The sequence below is a fragment of the Ceratosolen solmsi genome, unplaced genomic scaffold (assembly GCF_000503995.2).
Source record: "Ceratosolen solmsi marchali unplaced genomic scaffold, CerSol_1.0 scaffold39, whole genome shotgun sequence".
NCBI lineage: Eukaryota > Metazoa > Arthropoda > Insecta > Hymenoptera > Agaonidae > Ceratosolen > Ceratosolen solmsi.
Window position 1 is genome coordinate 2,113,355 of NW_011948433.1, and position 19,784 is coordinate 2,133,138.

General features: G+C 42.8%; 1 protein-coding gene across 1 annotated transcript in view; it reads left to right on the forward strand.

Moving 5' to 3' along the window:
• The first annotated feature begins 293 nt into the window (after positions 1-293).
• Positions 294-19,784, forward strand: part of LOC105364626 (uncharacterized) — a 28,728-nt gene continuing 9,237 nt past the window's right edge. Inside the window, 11 exon segments of the mRNA XM_011502604.1 lie at positions 294-746; positions 2,571-2,707; positions 6,778-6,978; positions 7,900-8,042; positions 11,676-11,876; positions 13,117-13,336; positions 13,801-14,166; positions 17,222-17,705; positions 18,485-18,697; positions 18,742-18,778; positions 18,780-18,963. Of these exon segments, the coding sequence (XP_011500906.1) occupies positions 545-746; positions 2,571-2,707; positions 6,778-6,978; positions 7,900-8,042; positions 11,676-11,876; positions 13,117-13,336; positions 13,801-14,166; positions 17,222-17,705; positions 18,485-18,697; positions 18,742-18,778; positions 18,780-18,963 (2,388 nt within the window). The 5' untranslated portion in view covers positions 294-544.

Here is a 19,784-nt window from a genome sequence, read left to right on the forward strand (position 1 = left end):
CTCCCTAGACGGCGGCGACCCCCGGACGACAGCGACGCGGCCTGCGCCAGTTCCCGTGCCAGTCGCACCGCCGCCGTCCGAGGCGAGACGATCGCGAGCCCGTCGTACCTTATCCTCGATACTCGCCCTCGGCCGAGCCACTTGGCTCCCACGGTCTCACGGTCTCTCGCTTGTCCAGTTAGCGAGTCAGCTTCGTCGGTCGGTGTATCGGAGACGCGCGACAGCCACCCCCGGCACCACCCCGTTTGCACGAGGAGCGGGAGGCGCTCCCGCGGCCGCTCCTTCCGGGAGGATGCCCATCGGGCTCCCGCTGGCGGACGAAGCGACGCCAGCGGCTCCGAGTCGGTCTATCGATCGCGGCGAGGCGAGCGCGAGGTGGACGCGGACGCCGACGCGGACCCCTACGTCGACCTCGACATCGAGGAGGCGCACCTCGTGGGGGGCATCCTAGGGCGCGCATGCGCGCCGATCCCCGGTACTGGCGGGGCCCGGGCCCCGACCCCGAGGCCGACCCCGACGCCCGGGCGATGCACTAGCCGGCCCTATGACGGCCAGCCGGCGGTTGATCTTGGCGGTCGCGACCCTGGCCCTGATCGCGGGTCGCGCCCCGGTGCTCGGGGCCGTGCCCGGCTGCAAGCCCAGCGAACACAGGTGCGGGACCTCGGGCCTCTGCGTCGCCCAGGACAGGTTCTGCGACGGGGAGAACGACTGCGAGGACAAGAGCGACGAGCCCGTCTACTGCACCCGTTAGTATAGAGTCTGCATCCGGAGGACTCCGAGCACGGGCGACCCATGTGCCCGTGGTAGCCTCCCTCCTCCACCCCGGGCCCCCAACGCGCCCCCGTTGCACTTACGGCCAAAGCGGCCCGACCTTCCACTTCCAGACACTTTCTCAGCGTGCTTCTAACCCCCTCCCCACGTCCCACATCATCTCACCCTCTCTACCCTCATCCTCGTATTCATCTCCAATCCACCCTCACCCTCTTCCTCACCCTTCTCCCCCTCATCCTCCTCCATCTCCTCATCCGCCTCTTCATCCTCCTTCACCTTGCTGCCGCCTTCCTGCCTCCTTCCACCCGCTTGCGAGAGCCCGAGCGCCTTGGCCGCTCGCACCGCTAAGCTGCCCCGGATAACAATTGCTTGCTTTTCTACAAACTGATAAGCCCCCTTTGATGCACTTATTGGACTTGGCTAAGCGTATCGATAGCCGAGGCTATCCGCCCCTGCGCTTGGATAATCAACTCCCCGCTGTAAAAGGACTTTGCTCGAGAGTTTATCACTGCTAAGTGAATTAAAAGTTTCTTTGAGAACCAAACAAATCGCTACGGTAGCTCTGAAATAATTAAAAACTAACTTTTCGCGAGGCGAACTCGCTCGCGCGATCGACTATATTTTTCCGCAAGATTAATACGGTCGCATTTTCTTTGGAGTGGCCGCGTTTAAAATGTAATCGAGGCTCAGCGCGAGAAATTTGCCGCCGCCGTCGTCACGGATTTCTCACTCATTATAAGGAAGGCGCTTGTAATATTTGGCCCTCTAAGTCACCGATAAAAGTCGAAATTTAATTAATATGCAATCGTCGATCGTAATTTCGAGCCACTTTCGGCCACTGACCTCGCGCGCGAAATTATCGTTATTTACAAAATCACAGGTATAAATTGTCGATATTACAAAAGGCTTTTGCTAGGTTGCGGGAACGCGGCGCACTTCAATAACTCCGATGTTTGGAAAATTGAATTTCGTCGAGGTATCGAAAATTAATTAACGCCCATTTTCTTCCGTATTCATTTACGACTAACATTTTCATAACATTAATATTAGCCAACGACGGAATGCGTCAATTTTAATATTCCGCGGCACTTTTAATCGATAAACTTGTAAACTTCGACATTACTATTTCGAGTAATTCGCATTAGGCGCTTTCGGCAACTGCAGTCACAATTACACTTACGAGAGCTTTTGCCATTTAATAAAAGCGATATTTATACACGGCCAAGCATTCGAACGCATATTAGCAGAAATTGGAACACTAATTATTTCAATGCAATTGCGTGCGAATTCTCTCAAAGGCATTATCAACGATATGAACGGTTTCCGTACTTTGCTCCTCAAGCGAGACGCGGACTTTTATGCGACGTAATTCTAAAATAAAACGATATTTTCCATAATTTCATAAAGCGTGGTGCACGCCGTAGCCAGGCGAACTTGCGCTCCCATTATTGCGCCTTTTAAATCGCCGCGTCTAAACTCCCGGCGAAATTCAATTAGTGGATTAACGAAGCGTTAAAAGTGGACGCTACGGGCGAGACACACCCGCGGTTACGTAAGATTTGCGGAAAGAACGTGGAAGCTGCTTTTTCGCATCCTTTATCTCCTCAACCGTTGCCTATCTAGCGGCCAACGATGGACAATAAACCGACGGTACTTAACTTTTCCTCCTCCCTCTTCTCCTTCCTCTCCTCCTCCTTCCCCTCCTCGTCCTCCTCGTCCACATGCTGCCACCGTAAGTCCGTATCCATCTCGCAATAACCCGACAAGGCCAAACACTCACGTTTTTCTCTCGGCCGTAGCCTGCAATCGCACCCTCTACGGGGATGTGGGCCGGACCTACGAGCTCCAAGTCCGTCGGCCACGGGAGGATCGTCTGCCCTTCCTCTGCCAACTCAACTTCACCGCGGCCGGCCAGGAACTCGGCGATCTTGTGCAGGTACGATACTTGGCCTGACTCTACTTTCGGGACACGCACAGCGTGGGTGGCAATAAATCTTGGAATTATTACCGCGACAATGAGGACCGCCAACCGAAATGGGCAGGATGGTTGGAGGGTTATTTGTGGGTGGGTCGGGGGGAGGGGAGGGGGAGGGGGAGGAGGAAGGAGGTAGGAGTTAACAGAACGTTGCTGTTACGTAGAGTCGCGGGGAGGGTAATTGGGGTGAGTTTGGTGGGCGGGTGTTTGGGTGGTGGGGGAGGGGTGTGGATGGGGGGAGGTGGAGGGATTTTATAGGCCCGTTAGGCTTGTTATTGGAGACGAGGGATGTGGCTCGGGTGGTTGCAAACGCGCCGCCACCGCTATCGATTACGCAGTACCTTTTATTATTCAATAAAAAGAAGCGAGCAGAAGGAAATGCGAATTAGGCGGGAGCGGAGAATCTAGCGTAATTAGGAGCGCGGACTCGATGTCCCGGCGCGATGCTAAATTTACTCGTAGCTGACTGTTCGGTGATTAGAGTTATTGCGATAAGATTGCATTCACGCTCGCTACATTCAGTCGAGCGTCCTCAGCGTTCTCGTCGATCTCGACTTTTGCCTCAAGTCGCTCTTTAAACGCGATTGGCAAGAAAAAAAGTCCGCCCCGGGTTAATGACGAAGGTCCCTCGGATTTATGGAGGACAGAGGCTGGGTTGTGCAATACAGGAGTGGGACACGAAATCGCATTAAATTGCGGTCGATCGCTCGTGTAATCAGCAATATTTAAGGGAGTTCGCGGGGTACGAATGCGTGAAAAGTAAAATGGCACGATGCCAATGAAATGATATTTCACAATTTACAAATATCCTTTCAAGGATGATTTTACCGACGACAAAGATGTTTGCTGGTAGTGCACAATTTTTGCGACCTGCCCTCTCACCTCCCCCCCCCCCCCCCCCCCCCCCCCCCCCCCCCCCCCCCATATATTTTAAATGCGAATCGACTTTCCGGCATACGGAAGTTCCGCTTGCTTACAAGCGCGTTCGCATGCGAGTCCGGTAAACCAAAAAACTGCATTCTTTTGTCGGGACGTCTAAAAATTTTCATCTTATTTAAGCGCATATTTTTCTTTCTTGCTTCGAATGGGAATTTATAATACGCAATCGATGTTTACTGTCGAAAGTATATCGATTTGAGGTAAAAGGCAAAAACACACACACGCACACAAACACACACACACACACACACATATACACGCACACTCACATATATACACACACATACACACCCACACACACATATATATATACACGCACACTCGCATATATACACGCACACTCACAAATATACACACACACATATATATACACACACACACACACACACACACACAAAACAATGACAACAAACGGAAAAAAAACAATCGTAAACGAAGCAACAAACAAACAATACAAAACAAAACAAAACAAAACAAACAAACGGGAAAAAAATGAGAAAAGGAAAATGGAAAAAAGAAGAGAAAGGAAGACGAATACGCTCCGGAGTTATGAATATAATATGATAATAACGCCCAACTCATCTTCTTCTTCTTCTTCTTCTTCTTCTTCTTCTTCTTCTGTGCAAAATCATATAATATACTTCTTTTTTTCGCTTATGCTTTTTAAGTATGAATAAAAATTTTTCGCTATAAATATGCTTTGATGTGCACAATTTTTATGCAGAGTAATCATAAAAAATTTCAACGTATCGAGAAAGACAAACTGCATCTCAAAGGGACGGGAAAAATTAAATAAATACCATATTGCCTATAAATATTAGTATTAAAATTTAAGATGCTTAATTAGTAAATTTTCAGGGGGAAAAAGGTTGTCCCACGTCAAAGGGAAATGAGGGCAAAGGAAAATGCTAAATTACATTTATTCTTGCGAATGAAAGCTTGCATATTCCATTTTATTTAATACAAGCATTATGTATACGTGTATTCTTATAATACAATCATTATAAACGGGAAGTGATCCTGGCTAGATGTACCTTTACAATGTCACTGTACTCAGGAATTCAGAAATGCTTTGTATGCATATCTCGGTACGAGATAAATTATTCCATTTTCCCCAGCAATAGAAAGTATAAAGAAAAACAGAATACTTACATGAAATGTAATTTAGTTTCGAGGTTTAGTTTCGATTTTATCATATTTATATAAATGTATATATAGAAGGAGAGAGAGAGAGAGAGAGAGAGAGAGAGAGAGAAAATTTTCTTATATAATTGACAAAAAAAGTTATTTCTACGAGTTTTATAGTTTAATTGGATTTCGCGTTTATGAATAACAATCGCATAGTCTTGATGCTGCGACATTCCAACCAATAAATAATGAATCATTACTCAATTTGAGTATGAATATCACACTAACGTTATAATTCCAGTGAATTTCTATAAAACGATTTGCTCTCGTCAATGATCTCAGATTTCACTTCAAGAAGTACTTGACCGTAGAGGCCGTTGAGCACGTTAAAACTTTTTGTTAAATGGTGATTATGCAAGTCTTATAATATTTATATGATAAAACGACAAATTGCAATGGTGTGCGTGCGCATCTGCGTATTCACATGCACAGCAATAATAGTTTATAAATATTAATGATAAAATATAGTAGTAAATAATAATAATCATAATAATAATAATAGTAGTAGTAGTAGTAGTAGTAGTAGTAGTAGTAGTAGTGTTAGTAGTAATAGTAGTAGTATTAGTAGCAATTAGCTTGAAATCATGGAGTCTATTGTTCAACTTTTGCTAAAGATATATAAATAAGCCAGGTAAAATGTTTATGGTACAATGATTTTTTAAATGTCGATAGTGCCATTTTTGAAATTCTCTATTAAATGTCCATACATGCTCGTGATGAAATTGAAAAAATAAAAAAGCGAAAGAAAGTAAGTGGAGAAAAATTTAAGTAATTAATTAATGTCCACTATATTTCAGGCATACGTTTCGTATTAATTATTACGATTAGTAATCATTATTATTATTACTATTATTATTACGATTTATTATTATTACGACATTAGTCATGTTAACTAACGAACAATGTTCTTCATCTTTCGTGGATAAGATTTATACGCATTTCATGCTAGTTGACGCTTGCAATGGAGAAAACAAAGACCAAAGTAATTTGCTATCAACATCTTAGTCATCGTTTTCAGATTAACGAAAACTCAACAGCAATTAACGGTATCGCGGCGCTTATTTAGTCCAAGTCATTCCCGCAAAAGTATCACATCAATTTTTAATGTAAACGCCCACTATCATCGATCAATTAATAATCATCAAAGGCGTAAAGTCGTAAATCGCATTTTATCATTAATGCGGACGTTCAAGCACTCGTTTTACGTCGGCATTCAACCGCCGAAAACCAAATTGAAACAACATTGAAAGAAACCGCGTGAGATTGTAATCGATCACCACGGCATCGAGATAATGCATGCGAAAAATAAAACATTCACGGCCAAATGAACTCCAATTAAATCAAATGATTATCCGTATCAATTAAAGCCGATATTTATTTCATTTTACGAATATTTAATTACTTATGGCACGATCCATATTTATTATACGAAAATGATTAAAAGGCCATTAAAGTAATGAATACCATTACCATGCAGGACAGACATAATTGGGCGTTAATTCGTTTTCATAAGTGTATCGTCGCGTTATTATTGTCCGTAGTAAGTAGCGCTTAGGGCGATCGGCCGAAACGCGCGAGCTAATTGAAATGCAAAGCCACGGGACTGCAGTTGGTATGGGCGGGTTGAGCGTATGGCGATAGTCGACGGGATCGCGTAGGAGGTAGTGGGGTGGATTGATCGGCCGGGAGAGTCGCGCGACGGGAGTATCGCAAAAACCGTAAGACGTGCACGTCCGGGTATGGGGCTCGGCGATTCCGGGGAGATTAAAGCCGAGCGAATGGGCTATCGATTTTTCGACAGCCATCCCCACGGGGAGGCACTCGAGCTATCCGTGGCACAGTTCCCCTCGACGACGACGACGACGACGACGACGATTGACGAGTCTCAAAAATTTCTCTTTCAGCTAACCTTCGACACCTTCACCGTCGGCCGCTTTTTATCCTTCACCTCGGATGGCTGCCCCGACGGCTACATGACGATTAACGAGGAGGACAGACCAGCGACCGGAGGACAGTGGTGCGGTAGCGCCTGGGGTTACACCGTCTACTACAGCGAGACCCGTTCCATCAACTTGACCCTCTACCTCTCCCGGTTGTCCGGTCAGGTACGTAGCGGCTCTCGGTCTCTCGGCCTCCCTCACCTTTCGTATCCACGGGCTTATCGGCGCGGCGCATCGCGTCCTCTGCACACTCGCTACACCGTCGAGCAGTCTTCAACCGGGGGGCCGTGATGAGCTCTTCCCCCCCCCCTTCCCCCTCCCCCTCCCCCTCCCCCCAATCCCACCATCCCACCATCCCTCCCATCCCAAGCCAAACTCCCAACTTACTCGTTACGCGCTGCGCTTTGTCGCTTATGTATAGCCCTGTTTGCTGAAAAATCCAGCTCCTAATGGCTGCTAATAAGACAATTAAACAGTTCCGTAAAAGTTTGTTTGTATCGAAGCGACGCTCGTCACGCGCTTCCCCGGCTTTAACTAACCATTTGCTAATTTCGTTGTAACTTCGTATACGGGACCCCGCGCGCTCTATTAAACTTGCACTTCCTGAATGCTGAGATTCAGGTGGAGCTTTTGTTGCTGCCTGTCGGTTCTTTTTGGCTCGATACTTCATCATTGGCAAACGGAAGAACCGAGCAGTTTTTTTCTCCTTTTTTCCTCCGGACGTTACGTGCGTTGGATTTTTATTTGATTGTTTGTTTGTTTATTTGCTTGTTCGTTTTTCTTTTCTTTTTTTTTTTTTTTTTTTTTTTTTTTTTTTGCGATGACGAGTCGGTCGTGGCCATTTGCCATCGGCCATAGCGGCTGGCAAATCAAATGTCTCTCAATCTCTATCGATTCACGATCGTTCGACGGTCGCTCGTAAGGACCTGTAATCGCGTAATTGCTTGAGGAAATATCGAGCTTAATTCGGCTCCGCGTACCATTGGCACAGGGGTATTAAGCGACAAGAGTCGACATCGCTGGCTGGTAACGCTGGGAATGCTATTATGAGAATGAGATGAAAGATTGTGCTTCGTTCATTTCCAGGGCAACGACTACAACTTTGACTTCAAGCTGTCGTACAAGTTTTTAAAGCGCAGCGAGGCACATCTGAGGTACGGCAACAGCAGCATGAGCACATGGCGCGGGGAGTTGGTCAATGCCACTTACTGTGATCGCGTTTTTACAAGGTCAGTGGTACTTTGACGCTAAGGCGTAAGAACTCCGATGTTTATCGGCATTGTGGTGGTCATCCTATTAGCTCTTGCTTCTCGGGCTTTCTTAACTCGTTGCTTTATCGCGCTATTAAAGCGCTCGAGTCGAGGCAATATTTTTCTTATTCGCTGCTTATTCAATGTTCGCGTAAATGCGATTGAATTGAAACTTACGTGGGCGTTTATTTGAAATTGCCGGTTTATTGTCTGTAGAGTCGGGTGGCCCGTAATATCATGGATGCAATGAATATTTATATAATCTTAATGGTCAATACGCTAATAGATTCGCTTCTACAAATGTAACAAGTATACAAATCAACGCGTATTAATATCATGAAATGGTTATATATATTATGTCTACTGGTAAATTAATAAGAGCAAATAATAAACATTAATTTAAAATATATCTGATTTACACTCGAGTGATTATCTATATTTGCCTACGTCATCTTATCTAAATATTTACTTTCAATTATATCTGATTGAAACTAAAATTCTCATTAATATCTGTATGCACACAAGCGGAGTTTTATGTTCCAGCCATATATATATATATATATATATATATATATATATATATTTGCAAATAAAATTTTATTCGTTTGTAAAAAAGGCAGACTTTTAACAATTCGTCGTCGTACTAATATTTACAATACGTAATGATAACAAGAATTTATGAGCTTTACCATTCTCGGTGAATTATTTCGCTTTATTCTATTTTCTAATTATTAATGAAAATTCAGTTATACGCTCTCATAATAATAAATTTCACTACAATTATTAGCATTAGTATTTAAAATTATTTCTAAAAATGCTAATTATCATGAAAAAAAAAAACTATACGATACATAAACAAAATTATAAATCGGTTTATCGGAGCTTAAACTCATGGAAAATAAAAGAATTCCGCCCTGCTTATTTATTAAATACATATTACTAATACGAACATATATACATGCGCGCGCGCACACATACACGTAACCACCCAGCCATCCACGCGACCATGAACACAAACATCACACGCGCGCGCACAGATATACCAAAAGAATAATAATAATTGCAAAATCCAGTGTATGTACATTTAAAAGGTGCATCCTTAATATTGTCTAGGATATTTCTACCCGGCAATCCCGATTATTCAACCAGTAAAGCAAAATTTAATGTTTGCCCCATTCATGAGTTTAGCTTCGACATAACTACTTACTTATGTATGAAAATTATTTAATTAGAAATTTTTAAATTAGTTCCAACGGAGAAATATTATTTTTTTTTTCTTTATTTTTTTATATAACACATCAGCTCATTCTCATCAATTATCTTCTCCCTCATTGAATATCCAAATGTAATAGATTTTTCCTTCCATGCTCCAATCTCTAGATTGCGTTGGGTATGGAATCTTATTCCCCTTGAGATTACTGGCATTGACTATCGAGTACATCAGTATATTCAAGTCACACACATTTCCGTTTATACTATTAACTTCTTATATTAACACATTTTAAAGTACGCTATCTTCGCGTAATTTAGATATAATCTATTTTATCTACAAAGCACTTCCCATTACTTTCACATTTGTATTTGTGATTATCGCTATTCTATTGCACAATCTAGTTTTTACTTTTTTTTTTTTTTTTTTAATTTATTTATAACTTATATGTTGTTAAAGTTATTATCATTACGATTTACATTACCTGAAATAATTCCAATCGAACACTTTCTGTCGCTCACTGCTGTGTAAATGTATACATAATTTACAAATCATTTTATGACAATTTTAATATCTGGCACTGAGATTAATAAATCGAAAGATCTTAGAATATATTCAAAAGCGATAGAACGCTGAATTCATAAATTTCCGTCTAGTATATATTTCTCTTTATAGTTACGTACTTTGAAAAACGTATATGTTGCAGATTAACCGCGATTTCAGAAATGTATATTTTTATTTCATCAAGCATTAAATATTTATTCTTTTTTTTTTTTTTTTTTTTAGGATTATCTGTGAGTTTCTAGTTTTTAAAGCACATATTACGAATTTAAATTCACGTATATAATGCTTAGCTGTTTGAGAAAAAAGCATAATATCCATAAAAATCTCTTGATGTGCAATAATCCATTGTGTTATATAACAAAAACATTACGCGTAAGTAGTATATTTAAAAATGTACTAAAATAGTTTAAAAAAACAAATTAAACTTTGTTAATGCTTTTTTTCTTTTTACAATGAATACATATCCATCCGTGAAATCTTTTTTTTTTTTTCAAGATTATTTATGAAACTGCAAATACTGCAATATCATCGCATGCATACTTAATGATTAGTTATACGTATTTAAATGTAATATAAAAGAATATCCGTTTCAGAAAAATTTATTTTCACAAGTGTTTAGCTCCCATTCAGTAGGTCACCGATTATTAAAAGAAATAAAATAAAATAATATTAAAAAATAATAATAAGACGATTAAGAAAATTTAATTTTGGGGATTAAATTTAGAGCAGTGAACCCAATAAAGCAGGTGGAGCGAAGTTATTATTGAAGGATTTTGCATTTCATCCGATGTTTTAAATTTTCAAAAAGATTAGATTTGTAATAAGGAGAATGAGCTACCATAATTTAATCTTAATTTGAAAGTCCAAAAAGTACACGATGAAAATGAATTTTTTATAAAAAGAAGATTTTAATTAATTTTTACTAGATTACGTTACAAGAATGGAAAAAAACTTGTGTCTAAAGTCGGGCGGCAGGGGGGAGAGGGGAGTGGAGGGGGGGGGGGCAGATGACTAAAACAAAACAAAAAGAATTATGAAGTATTTGTAAAAGTCAGAAGCAGGGAAAAAAGTTCGTATATCTGTACGTGAGACTTCTGTCAAGAAGGCTAAATGTTTTTAGAAACTCATATTTTTTTTAAACTTTATGCAAATGCGACGGATAAAAAAGTTGCGCCATCAAAGATTTGTTTGCTTCTACGAGCGTCAATTATTCTTGCGTGACAAAAGTTTCCTCCATACACTTCCCACAAATCAGCCATGAAAGTACCGCTTCGTTATTTTTACTATAACAAATTTAAATAATAAACTTACTAATGTTATGAATACATTAATTAACGGACCTTAGCCTATCCATTGTATTACTCCGCCTTAGTTTACAAAAGCAACAACAGACGCATCGATCGCTTCGCCAACCACACTAAAATACCTAAAATTGCATGTACCTTAGCGCCGCTTTTTGCACTGAATTTTAAAAAACATCGATGCAGCCTCCCGCCCACTTAAATCCTTTTATGTACGAGCTTCCCCGATCCATTGGGATCACAGTCACCCAAGCTGATATCGAAACAAAGCATAAAGTACCATTCAAACTATTCAAATTATAATTACAAAAGCACGAACTTATCGAAAGACGCGCTATCCGGCCTTCCTGGTAACTTTGCTCGCCAATGGGCAGCTGCGTTTTGCACTCCCATCCCACTGCCCTCGCAGAACTTAAAACAAGCGGTACCGCTCGACGACACATCGATTTCCTAACTGCCAGGACTGTCGATCGAGTCGTATCCTCCAGCTCAAACTCGAGGCATTAAAACCCGAGAACACGACACTTCTCGTTACAGGTGCGATACTCGAGCTTGCCGCCTCCAGTCGCCCAACTACCCCGGTGTGTATCCGCGCAACGTCACCTGCTACTACAGGGTCGAGCAAAAGCGAGCACCCCCGGGTCACCGGGCTCTCCTCGCGGTTAGCCAGCGCAATAGCCACAAAATACACATCAAGGATCAGGTCAACAAGTACGATACGAGCCAGCGAACCCTGAGGTCAGTACCCGAGACCCTATTCCAACAGCCCACGCCCACCTCTCCCTCGTCACATCCCACCGAGACACCTTCCCACGGGCCGCGGCGATGATGTGCACTTGCTGCACTAAGCCGCATCGGCTTACTTACTGGGGCGCATGAAAGTGTCTGCTGTGCTGGATAATGTCGAAGGAAATCGGGCGGTTAGCGTTAGCGAGGGCGCTCTGCCTTTAAGACTAGTTCGAGATGAGTGTGTGTAGAATCGGCTTTCACCGGCTATATATAGGATAGGACGATTCCGATAATGTCGCTAAAGCTTTTTCAATATTTATTCGTAATTGTTATTATCCATGTTGAGAATCTTTATGCTGAGTGGCTTAACGAGAGCTTTGGCCTTTGTCGTTCGTTGGTCAGCGTGACGGGGAAAGTGCAGGAATGTTCCGTGAATTTCCAATTACTCGATAAAAAAAAAAAAAAAAGAAGAGAGAGGGAGAGAGAGAGAGAGAGAGAGAGAGAGAGAGAGAGAGAGAGAGAGACCATTTGTAACGAATGTCTGGTTGGATTATATTAATATATACGCGGACGTTATTAATGAGTAGAGTGGATATTAAAATGGAATTAATAGAACTACGTGACCGTTATAATTTGAATAATCATAATATTAAAAGCACCGAGGTATGAATAAATCAATGGAAAAGTATATATTATCAAATTATCCTAATGACACGATGTACGTGTGAATATAATAATCCTAACCATGTATTAGCAATTTAACAATTCAATATTACGGCCTAAACTATTTAATGCAGCGCTAGTTGATGATATATTGTCCGAGCGATTTAAAGTTATGTTGTCCTTATTAGCGCTCACTTTTACCAAACAAAGGAGTTCATTGCCTCCCCTCCAATTGGGGATAATTTTATTAAACTCACCGGGTAAGGAAGAGTAATTAGATTCGGTAAATATATGCTTCGTTAGCTCAACTTCTTAATTATTATAACGGGCGCGGTTAGCGTAAAAAGGGCCGATTCGGACGAAAATTATTAGACAAATAAATTCATCTGGAAAATGCTCTGGCGTATGTCGCTATCTGTCCTCGGGCTCTGGCATTCTCAATTTCCCACACGCACCCAAGTAAATCCCAGCCTAAATCTCCAGGACTACGTATCCCACTCCACCTCGGTACGTCCCATCACGGCAAGCGCGTCTCGAGTCTTGCCCAGGAATCCAATACTTAAACGGCCACGGCCAACTTCCACAGGGTCTGGGATCAATGCAATGTCGTGCAGGACTACCTGACCGTGTACGACGGGGGTTCGACGAATGACCGCGTCCTGGTGAGACTGTGCGGCGGTGATGCTGTACCGGACATCGTCGGCAGCCGTGACACGATGCTCCTCGAATTCCACACCTCGCCCTACGACAATCCCTTTCATCCCGTACCGCTCTCGTTTCTGCCCGGATTTGAGCTAGAAGTCCAGGTCAGTATTCCTCCGAGTAGTCTCGTCCACTCTTGGCCGGCTCGTTAATCGCTTCGTCGTTGCACCTCGCTAGTCTCGAACGCTCTCCACACTTCGCTTCCTTAAATTTCCAAGTCGAACGCGTCCCTTCGTGTATTCTGCTCTAATAACCCAAAGTACATTTTCTTATTCTCATCGGCCTGGCTGCACTGCCGATCGATCCAGAGTCCTTAACCACCCGCGAGCTCTTATAAGATCATTAGAATTCTTGGCTGATCCGTTAACTCCTGTCCCATGACATTATCAGTATTGATTATTTAAGCGGATTATAACGAAGCTTCGCGACCTCGAGGACGACGAACGGCCGGGCATCCTTAACCCGATTGTAATAGTGTAATGCGCGTCATGAGATATCCGCGCCAAGGGCAGACGTAGCCGGGGCCGAGAGGCCGCGGACTTTGCGAATTGACCACGACTGCTCGCAGGTGATCTTCGTAGACGAACGCTCGTCCCCGAGCTTCGTCGTAAAGGATAAGCAGAAGTGCGACTTCTATATAACGAGCTACGAGAGCCCGTCGGGCATCCTCGAGAATCCGAAGCACTCGCTGCCGCCCAACACGACCTGCCGCTACCACTTCCAGGGTAAGCCCGGCGAGATCGTCTGGCTGGCGTTCGTCAAGTATTACGCGGCTACGAGCGAACCGGTGAACAACCTCGCGGTCACGGCCGATGACGCCGCCACCGAATGCAACGTGCGGCTCCTGATCTGGAACGGTGAGCGAAACAAGTCAGGATGGCTGGAGGCACCGGAGACGATGGCCGACGACAGGCTACCGGCCGCCACCCGGGAGGTAAGTATTTAACCTAACCTCCTTGTTGCGGGGCTCTAAATCTAGTGAGATCGCTGCGATAGCGATTTCGGGGACTGTCGCATAATAATTCCGAGTAGCGAACGACGAGATTAAGTGGAATGACGGTAGGGGAATGGCGGTGGGTAAGGCGGACGACTAGGGAAGGGGAAGAGTGCGAAATGCGAAAAGTTCGTGGTGCATCGTGGCGAAAGACTTTTCGACTTCGGGACAATCGAGATCCTAGGAAAGTTTTGAGTGCCAAACACGAGCGTCATATCGAGTGAAAAAAAAATAGAAATTTCGCTACGGTTGTTTAAATGTAAAATTTGCCGACTGGATCGCTACCGAAAATTTGAGTCGAAAATTGAGAAAATTTATAGGGGAATGCAAATTTTTTCTGCTCCTGTGCTCCCAATATATGGACTCTCCGTAGGGTGTTCTCGATCATTATCACTAAGGTGATAATTTATATAACTTGAAATTCATGTGAAAGCTATATTTACATCTCATTTCCGAGCTTAATAGCGAGAACAAAGTATTTCCCAAGTTTCCACTTATTGCAATTACAATATATCTCTCTCTCTCACACACACACTCTCTCTCTCTCACTCTCTCTCTCTCTCTCTCTCTCTCTCTCTCTCTCTCTCTCGTGCATTATCCTTTTCAGATACTTCGTTACTTTATTATTTTATTTAAATAGCTATTTCAATTGTACTTCTAAATAATATGGAAAAGAACGCAATTCAGAACCTACGGCTAAACTTTATTCACTGCTTCATCCATATAATCAATACTTTTCTATAGCTCGAATAAAATTCACTCAGGTTTCGACCGAAATGATTAAGTTTTTTAATGTTACATTTTGCAAATGTTGCTATAATATCATTAAAAGAATAAGCTCTTACACGTTAGTTTTAAGAGGTTACTTTTTAAATTAAATTTTTATGACGAAAGCATAAAAAGACAAGTTCAAAAATAAATAAAACACTCGTAGTGAAGTTTGTTTAAATTTATTATTAAATAAAGAAACATATTCCTTAACGTAATAAATAATTTTTCTAAATACTAAATGCCTTTTATAGAACTCTTTTCTCCTCTATATTTTATTTACTACTATTTTACTTACTCTATTATATATTTTATTCGAGAATTCAAATAGTAAAACTTTAGCTTTCAAGTAAATAAATTTTCAGCCTATTAAAATCACATAAATAAATTGATTATTTATTCGATAAATAATAGAAATTCGATAGATAAATTCAATTTTACAGTAGTATATTGTAGGCGTAAAACAGTACATACATTTTTAAAAGAATTCCATTGTTAAATTAATCCAACGTTAAAAAAGAAAAATAATTAAGGGGATGGATTTGCTCACGTTTATATTGAATGTCGCTTTAAAGTTTTGAATAATTTTTTTAAACTGTATAACTAGAAGAATGAATTATTTCTTTAACTCATACTTCCAGGCAGTATAATACTTAGAAAAATCGTCAATCTCAATGTGTTAAATGTTACAATGTTTTATTAAACTTCTTAAAATATTAAATTATTAATACTTTTATATATATATATATATATATATATCTTCTATATATATAAAGAAATCTTTAGTTGAATAATATTGATTTCAGATTTAAATTAGTGAAAATATTTGAATATGATTTATATAAGACTTTTTAAGAGATTAAATACCAAATAATCAGTACTATTGTCATACGGATAAGGTAGAGAAACGTAAAAAAACAAGTTTATAGGGTATTAAAATTATGATGGAAATATGCATTGCCTGAAACATTGCTCCAGAAACGGAAATAAAAAGCAATTGTTTCTTTATCTGTATAATTCAATATATATTAAGAATTATATTTAAGGCAGATAGGCTAATTGTGTGTGTGTGTGTGTGTGTGTGCGTGTGCGTGTGCGTGTGCGTGTGCGTGTGCGTGAGTGTATGCGTGAGTGTTTGCGTGAGTGTGTGTGTGTGTGTGTGTGTGTGTGCGTGTGCGTGTGCGTGTGCGTGTGCGTGTGCGTGTGCGTGTGCGTACGTACGTGCGTGCGTGCGTGTGAGAGAGAGGAGGAGAGACATAGGAAACAGCGAGGAGAAATGTTCAGCTGCGATTTGTTTATAAAAGTCGTCATTGGTTTATTCTCTAATGTATTAACACGGCGAATGCATATACATTCAAAGGCAAGAATTTGAGTATTTGGGTCACATGTTTTACTACACCTCGAGGATTATGAGGTTGAAACGTGCAACGTAACATTTGCAGTTGAGCCTTGGCTCTTTAAATACGAGTTATCATAACACAAACCTTATTTACGTAACTAACGATATCTTCGTGTCAAGCGATACGTTACTAACTATTTACAGGGGCTAATTTTCAATTGCACAAGTGACTTGCTCGTACCAACTTCAAAATGAATGCAATTTTAATTGAAAAAATTTCAAGATATTTTGCATCTACGATTAAAAATTAATGGGACCTTCGATATACCAGATACTTTCGCTCAAAACTCATTAAAATTAATGAAAAGAAACATAAAAAAGACGAAGAAAAAGAAGAAGAAAAAGTTAATAAATGTGCTCAAATAGTATGTATTAAAGGTAAAAGATAATTACTAAAATAACCAGTCCCTTGGTTATCGTAGCTAAAGGAGTTACAATTTCTGTAATATAACTAGAGAAAGGGGGGTCGGAGCTTCATCCGTACGCAGCAATAAATATCTTAGAGCCTTTATGAAGTACGTGACTCGAAAATAGGAATTCCTCTCTGGAAATACAGATAATCAAGTACCAGGATTACGGCACCGCGCCCAAGTACTCATAATCTTTCCGTCAGCAGCGGGCAATTATTGTTCAAGAGGAGGCAAAAAGGATACGGATCGATATGTAACATCGCGAGCCCGCGAGTTTTCTTAAAGCCCTCACGGACTCGAAAGCTGCCCGGGAAGCTTTTGACAGCCGAAATCGCTTCACCTAATGAGCCTCGTCGTCGCCTTCGCCGCCACGGTACCACTAGACTCTATCACCCTCGCGTCCCCCTGTCCCCCGCAGAATGCCACGCTCATGGGCGAGTTCTGCAAGGAGGAGATCCCGCGGCTCTGCGATCACAGCCTCCTGCGGAACGGCAGTCGACATACGCGGCCGTGCAGCATGGCCGAGAGCTACGTGTCGACGGGCCGCCATCTGACCCTCGAGCACGTGCTTCGTCAAGGGAGCGCTCTCTACCCGGTCAGCTTCGTCCTGCGCTACGAGTTCGTCAGAGAGCCGAGTTCCTGCAACCGGCTATTCCTGGCTCCGAGTGCGCCCGGCGCCACCGAGGTGCGGCCCTTTGGTTCGCCTCGAAGCGTCTTCTTCTACGGCCGGGGCGGCGCCGCCAATCTCAGCTGTGTCTATAGGTTCGAGGTAGGGCCCGACAAGAGGCTCGAGCTCGCCATCACCAGGGCCTCCTTCGCTGGGAGGAGCTGCCGCTCCAGCATCGATCCACTTGTCAACAGGTGGGCCTGCGAGAGGCCGGCCAATCCTCAACACGAACCCGGTCAGTCACCTGTCACCTGCATCACGCCTTGCTTTATGTCCCTGTCACCACGTCCACTTAGCTGCAATTTCTAGATACTCTTGCATGACGCTTTATTTGGCCAAATTTACACATTTGCGGGAATAAGATTTTCCCAAAGAACTTGGATCGCACGTCGTTTCCTATTTAGCTCGCCTATTAACTTTATCCGGTCTAAATATTTGAATCGGCCGTCGTAATTATCATTCGGCCTCTTTCAGCCCTTCGAAGGTCGTCATACCGTCGCATTTTGGTAATTGTTGCACTAACAATGAGGCTTTTCAATCGGTCCATTATGTTAATTATTTGAATTATTCGCGTCCAAATATTAGAAAATTTGACTAGCTAAGCGAGCAAGGCTAAGGTAAGGAATTCTTAATTTCAACGAGCATCGACACGCTAATTGAAATATTAATCGACACGCTAATTGAAGTATTAATTGACAAGCTTAAGCTTTAGCATCAATGTGGGAGGGGCGGGGAGGGGGGGGGGAGGGGTCCTTTCGATGAAAGAGTGCAGGGCCGCTTCGAAAATTTTATAGATATTTGTATAATCATTATGGATTAGACAGTGTAAGCTTTCGGGTCGAAAGCACTTCGATCGGTAACGATAGTAGCTCTTCCTCCCTCCTCCTCCTCTTCCACCCCCCACCCCCCGTCACCGAGTCGCCACAACTCGATAGAGCGGGATATTTTGAAAAAAAAAACAAAAAAAAGAAAGAAAAAATTCGGTTATCTAATGCACCTCATGATGGAGCTCAGATGAGGGCCTAGCGGAGCTTCGCCTCACCGAGTACCCGTGGAAGGGTGTACGGCTTCCTCGCGACTGCCTCTGCTCGAATCTGAGCGAACGGCTGGTCTTCCAGAGTCTCTCCTCGGCCCAGCTCGAGCTAAGTTTCGTGGTGCGACGCATGAACGTCACCCAGGACTACACGGATTTCTTCTTCGAGGGTGAGTACAGGTTCGTACCCGCGGGCACCGAGTCCCAGCATCAACAGCAACAGCATCAGCACCAACAGCAACAGCATCAGCAGCAGCAGCAGCAGCAGCGACATCAGCAGCAACAGACGCCCGGGCAGGGAGTCGCGCCAGTGCCGACTTGTCACGGCTCCTCCCACTCCCTCTCGGACTCACCCCGTCTTAGCAGACTCGAGGATCGTCGTCTGCGCGGCACCAGCGGCGAAATCTCACTGAGGAGTCCACCCCTGCCGCCTGCCGCCTCCGTCGCCCCCCAGAGCCCGGTGAGCTTGCAGATTCGCTTCGAAGCTCTTCTGGCCTTCGGCGTCAACATCCTCGAACTTTTTCTTCTCAGGCCGCCGCCTGTTCCCGACAACTCCTTCACCTTTACTTTTTCATGTTCTTTTGAGTAATTAATGTTGTCTTGGGACATGAAAATGTGTTGCCGGCACACTGAGGCGGGTGAAGCGGCTCGCGACTCCTCAACCGTACAATCTCATTAATATCTAACGTCACTATTTTCTCCTCTCTTAGTCTTGTAAAAATTTTATCGCAGCTAGATAGCTGCAGCGACAAAATTGAAACGTATCGCCGCCCTAACCTTTTCTCTCGCATCATATCGCTAAACAAATAAACGAATAAACACATACTTACCTCCGTTTTCGAGGGTATGAGGAGACGAGGGCGCTCAACAAGGAGCTGCACCGACGCCATATTCCCAGCAACTGTATTATTTATTTAAATGACTGGGGAGTAAAAATTTCGACTTTGATCATGTGCAAATACATGAGAAGTTGCCGCGAAGTTGCTATCATTAATTAAGTCACTCGAATTACATGACTCTAGCATTAACAGCACCACTCGTTAAGCATTTGCGTTTGAACGAAATTCATTTTCATTAAACTTGTAGGTGCGCCAATAATTCTCATTAGCACAATGCTATTAATTACAAAAATTATGCCAAATATTAGTTGAAAATGCGTGAGCGCAGCATGCAAGTTGTCGCGCAAGTCGGCGGTTAAGCACTCCAGTTGCTCTTCTCAACGAGTCATCCAGAATCTCTCGAATATATATATATATATATATATATATATATATTTTTTTT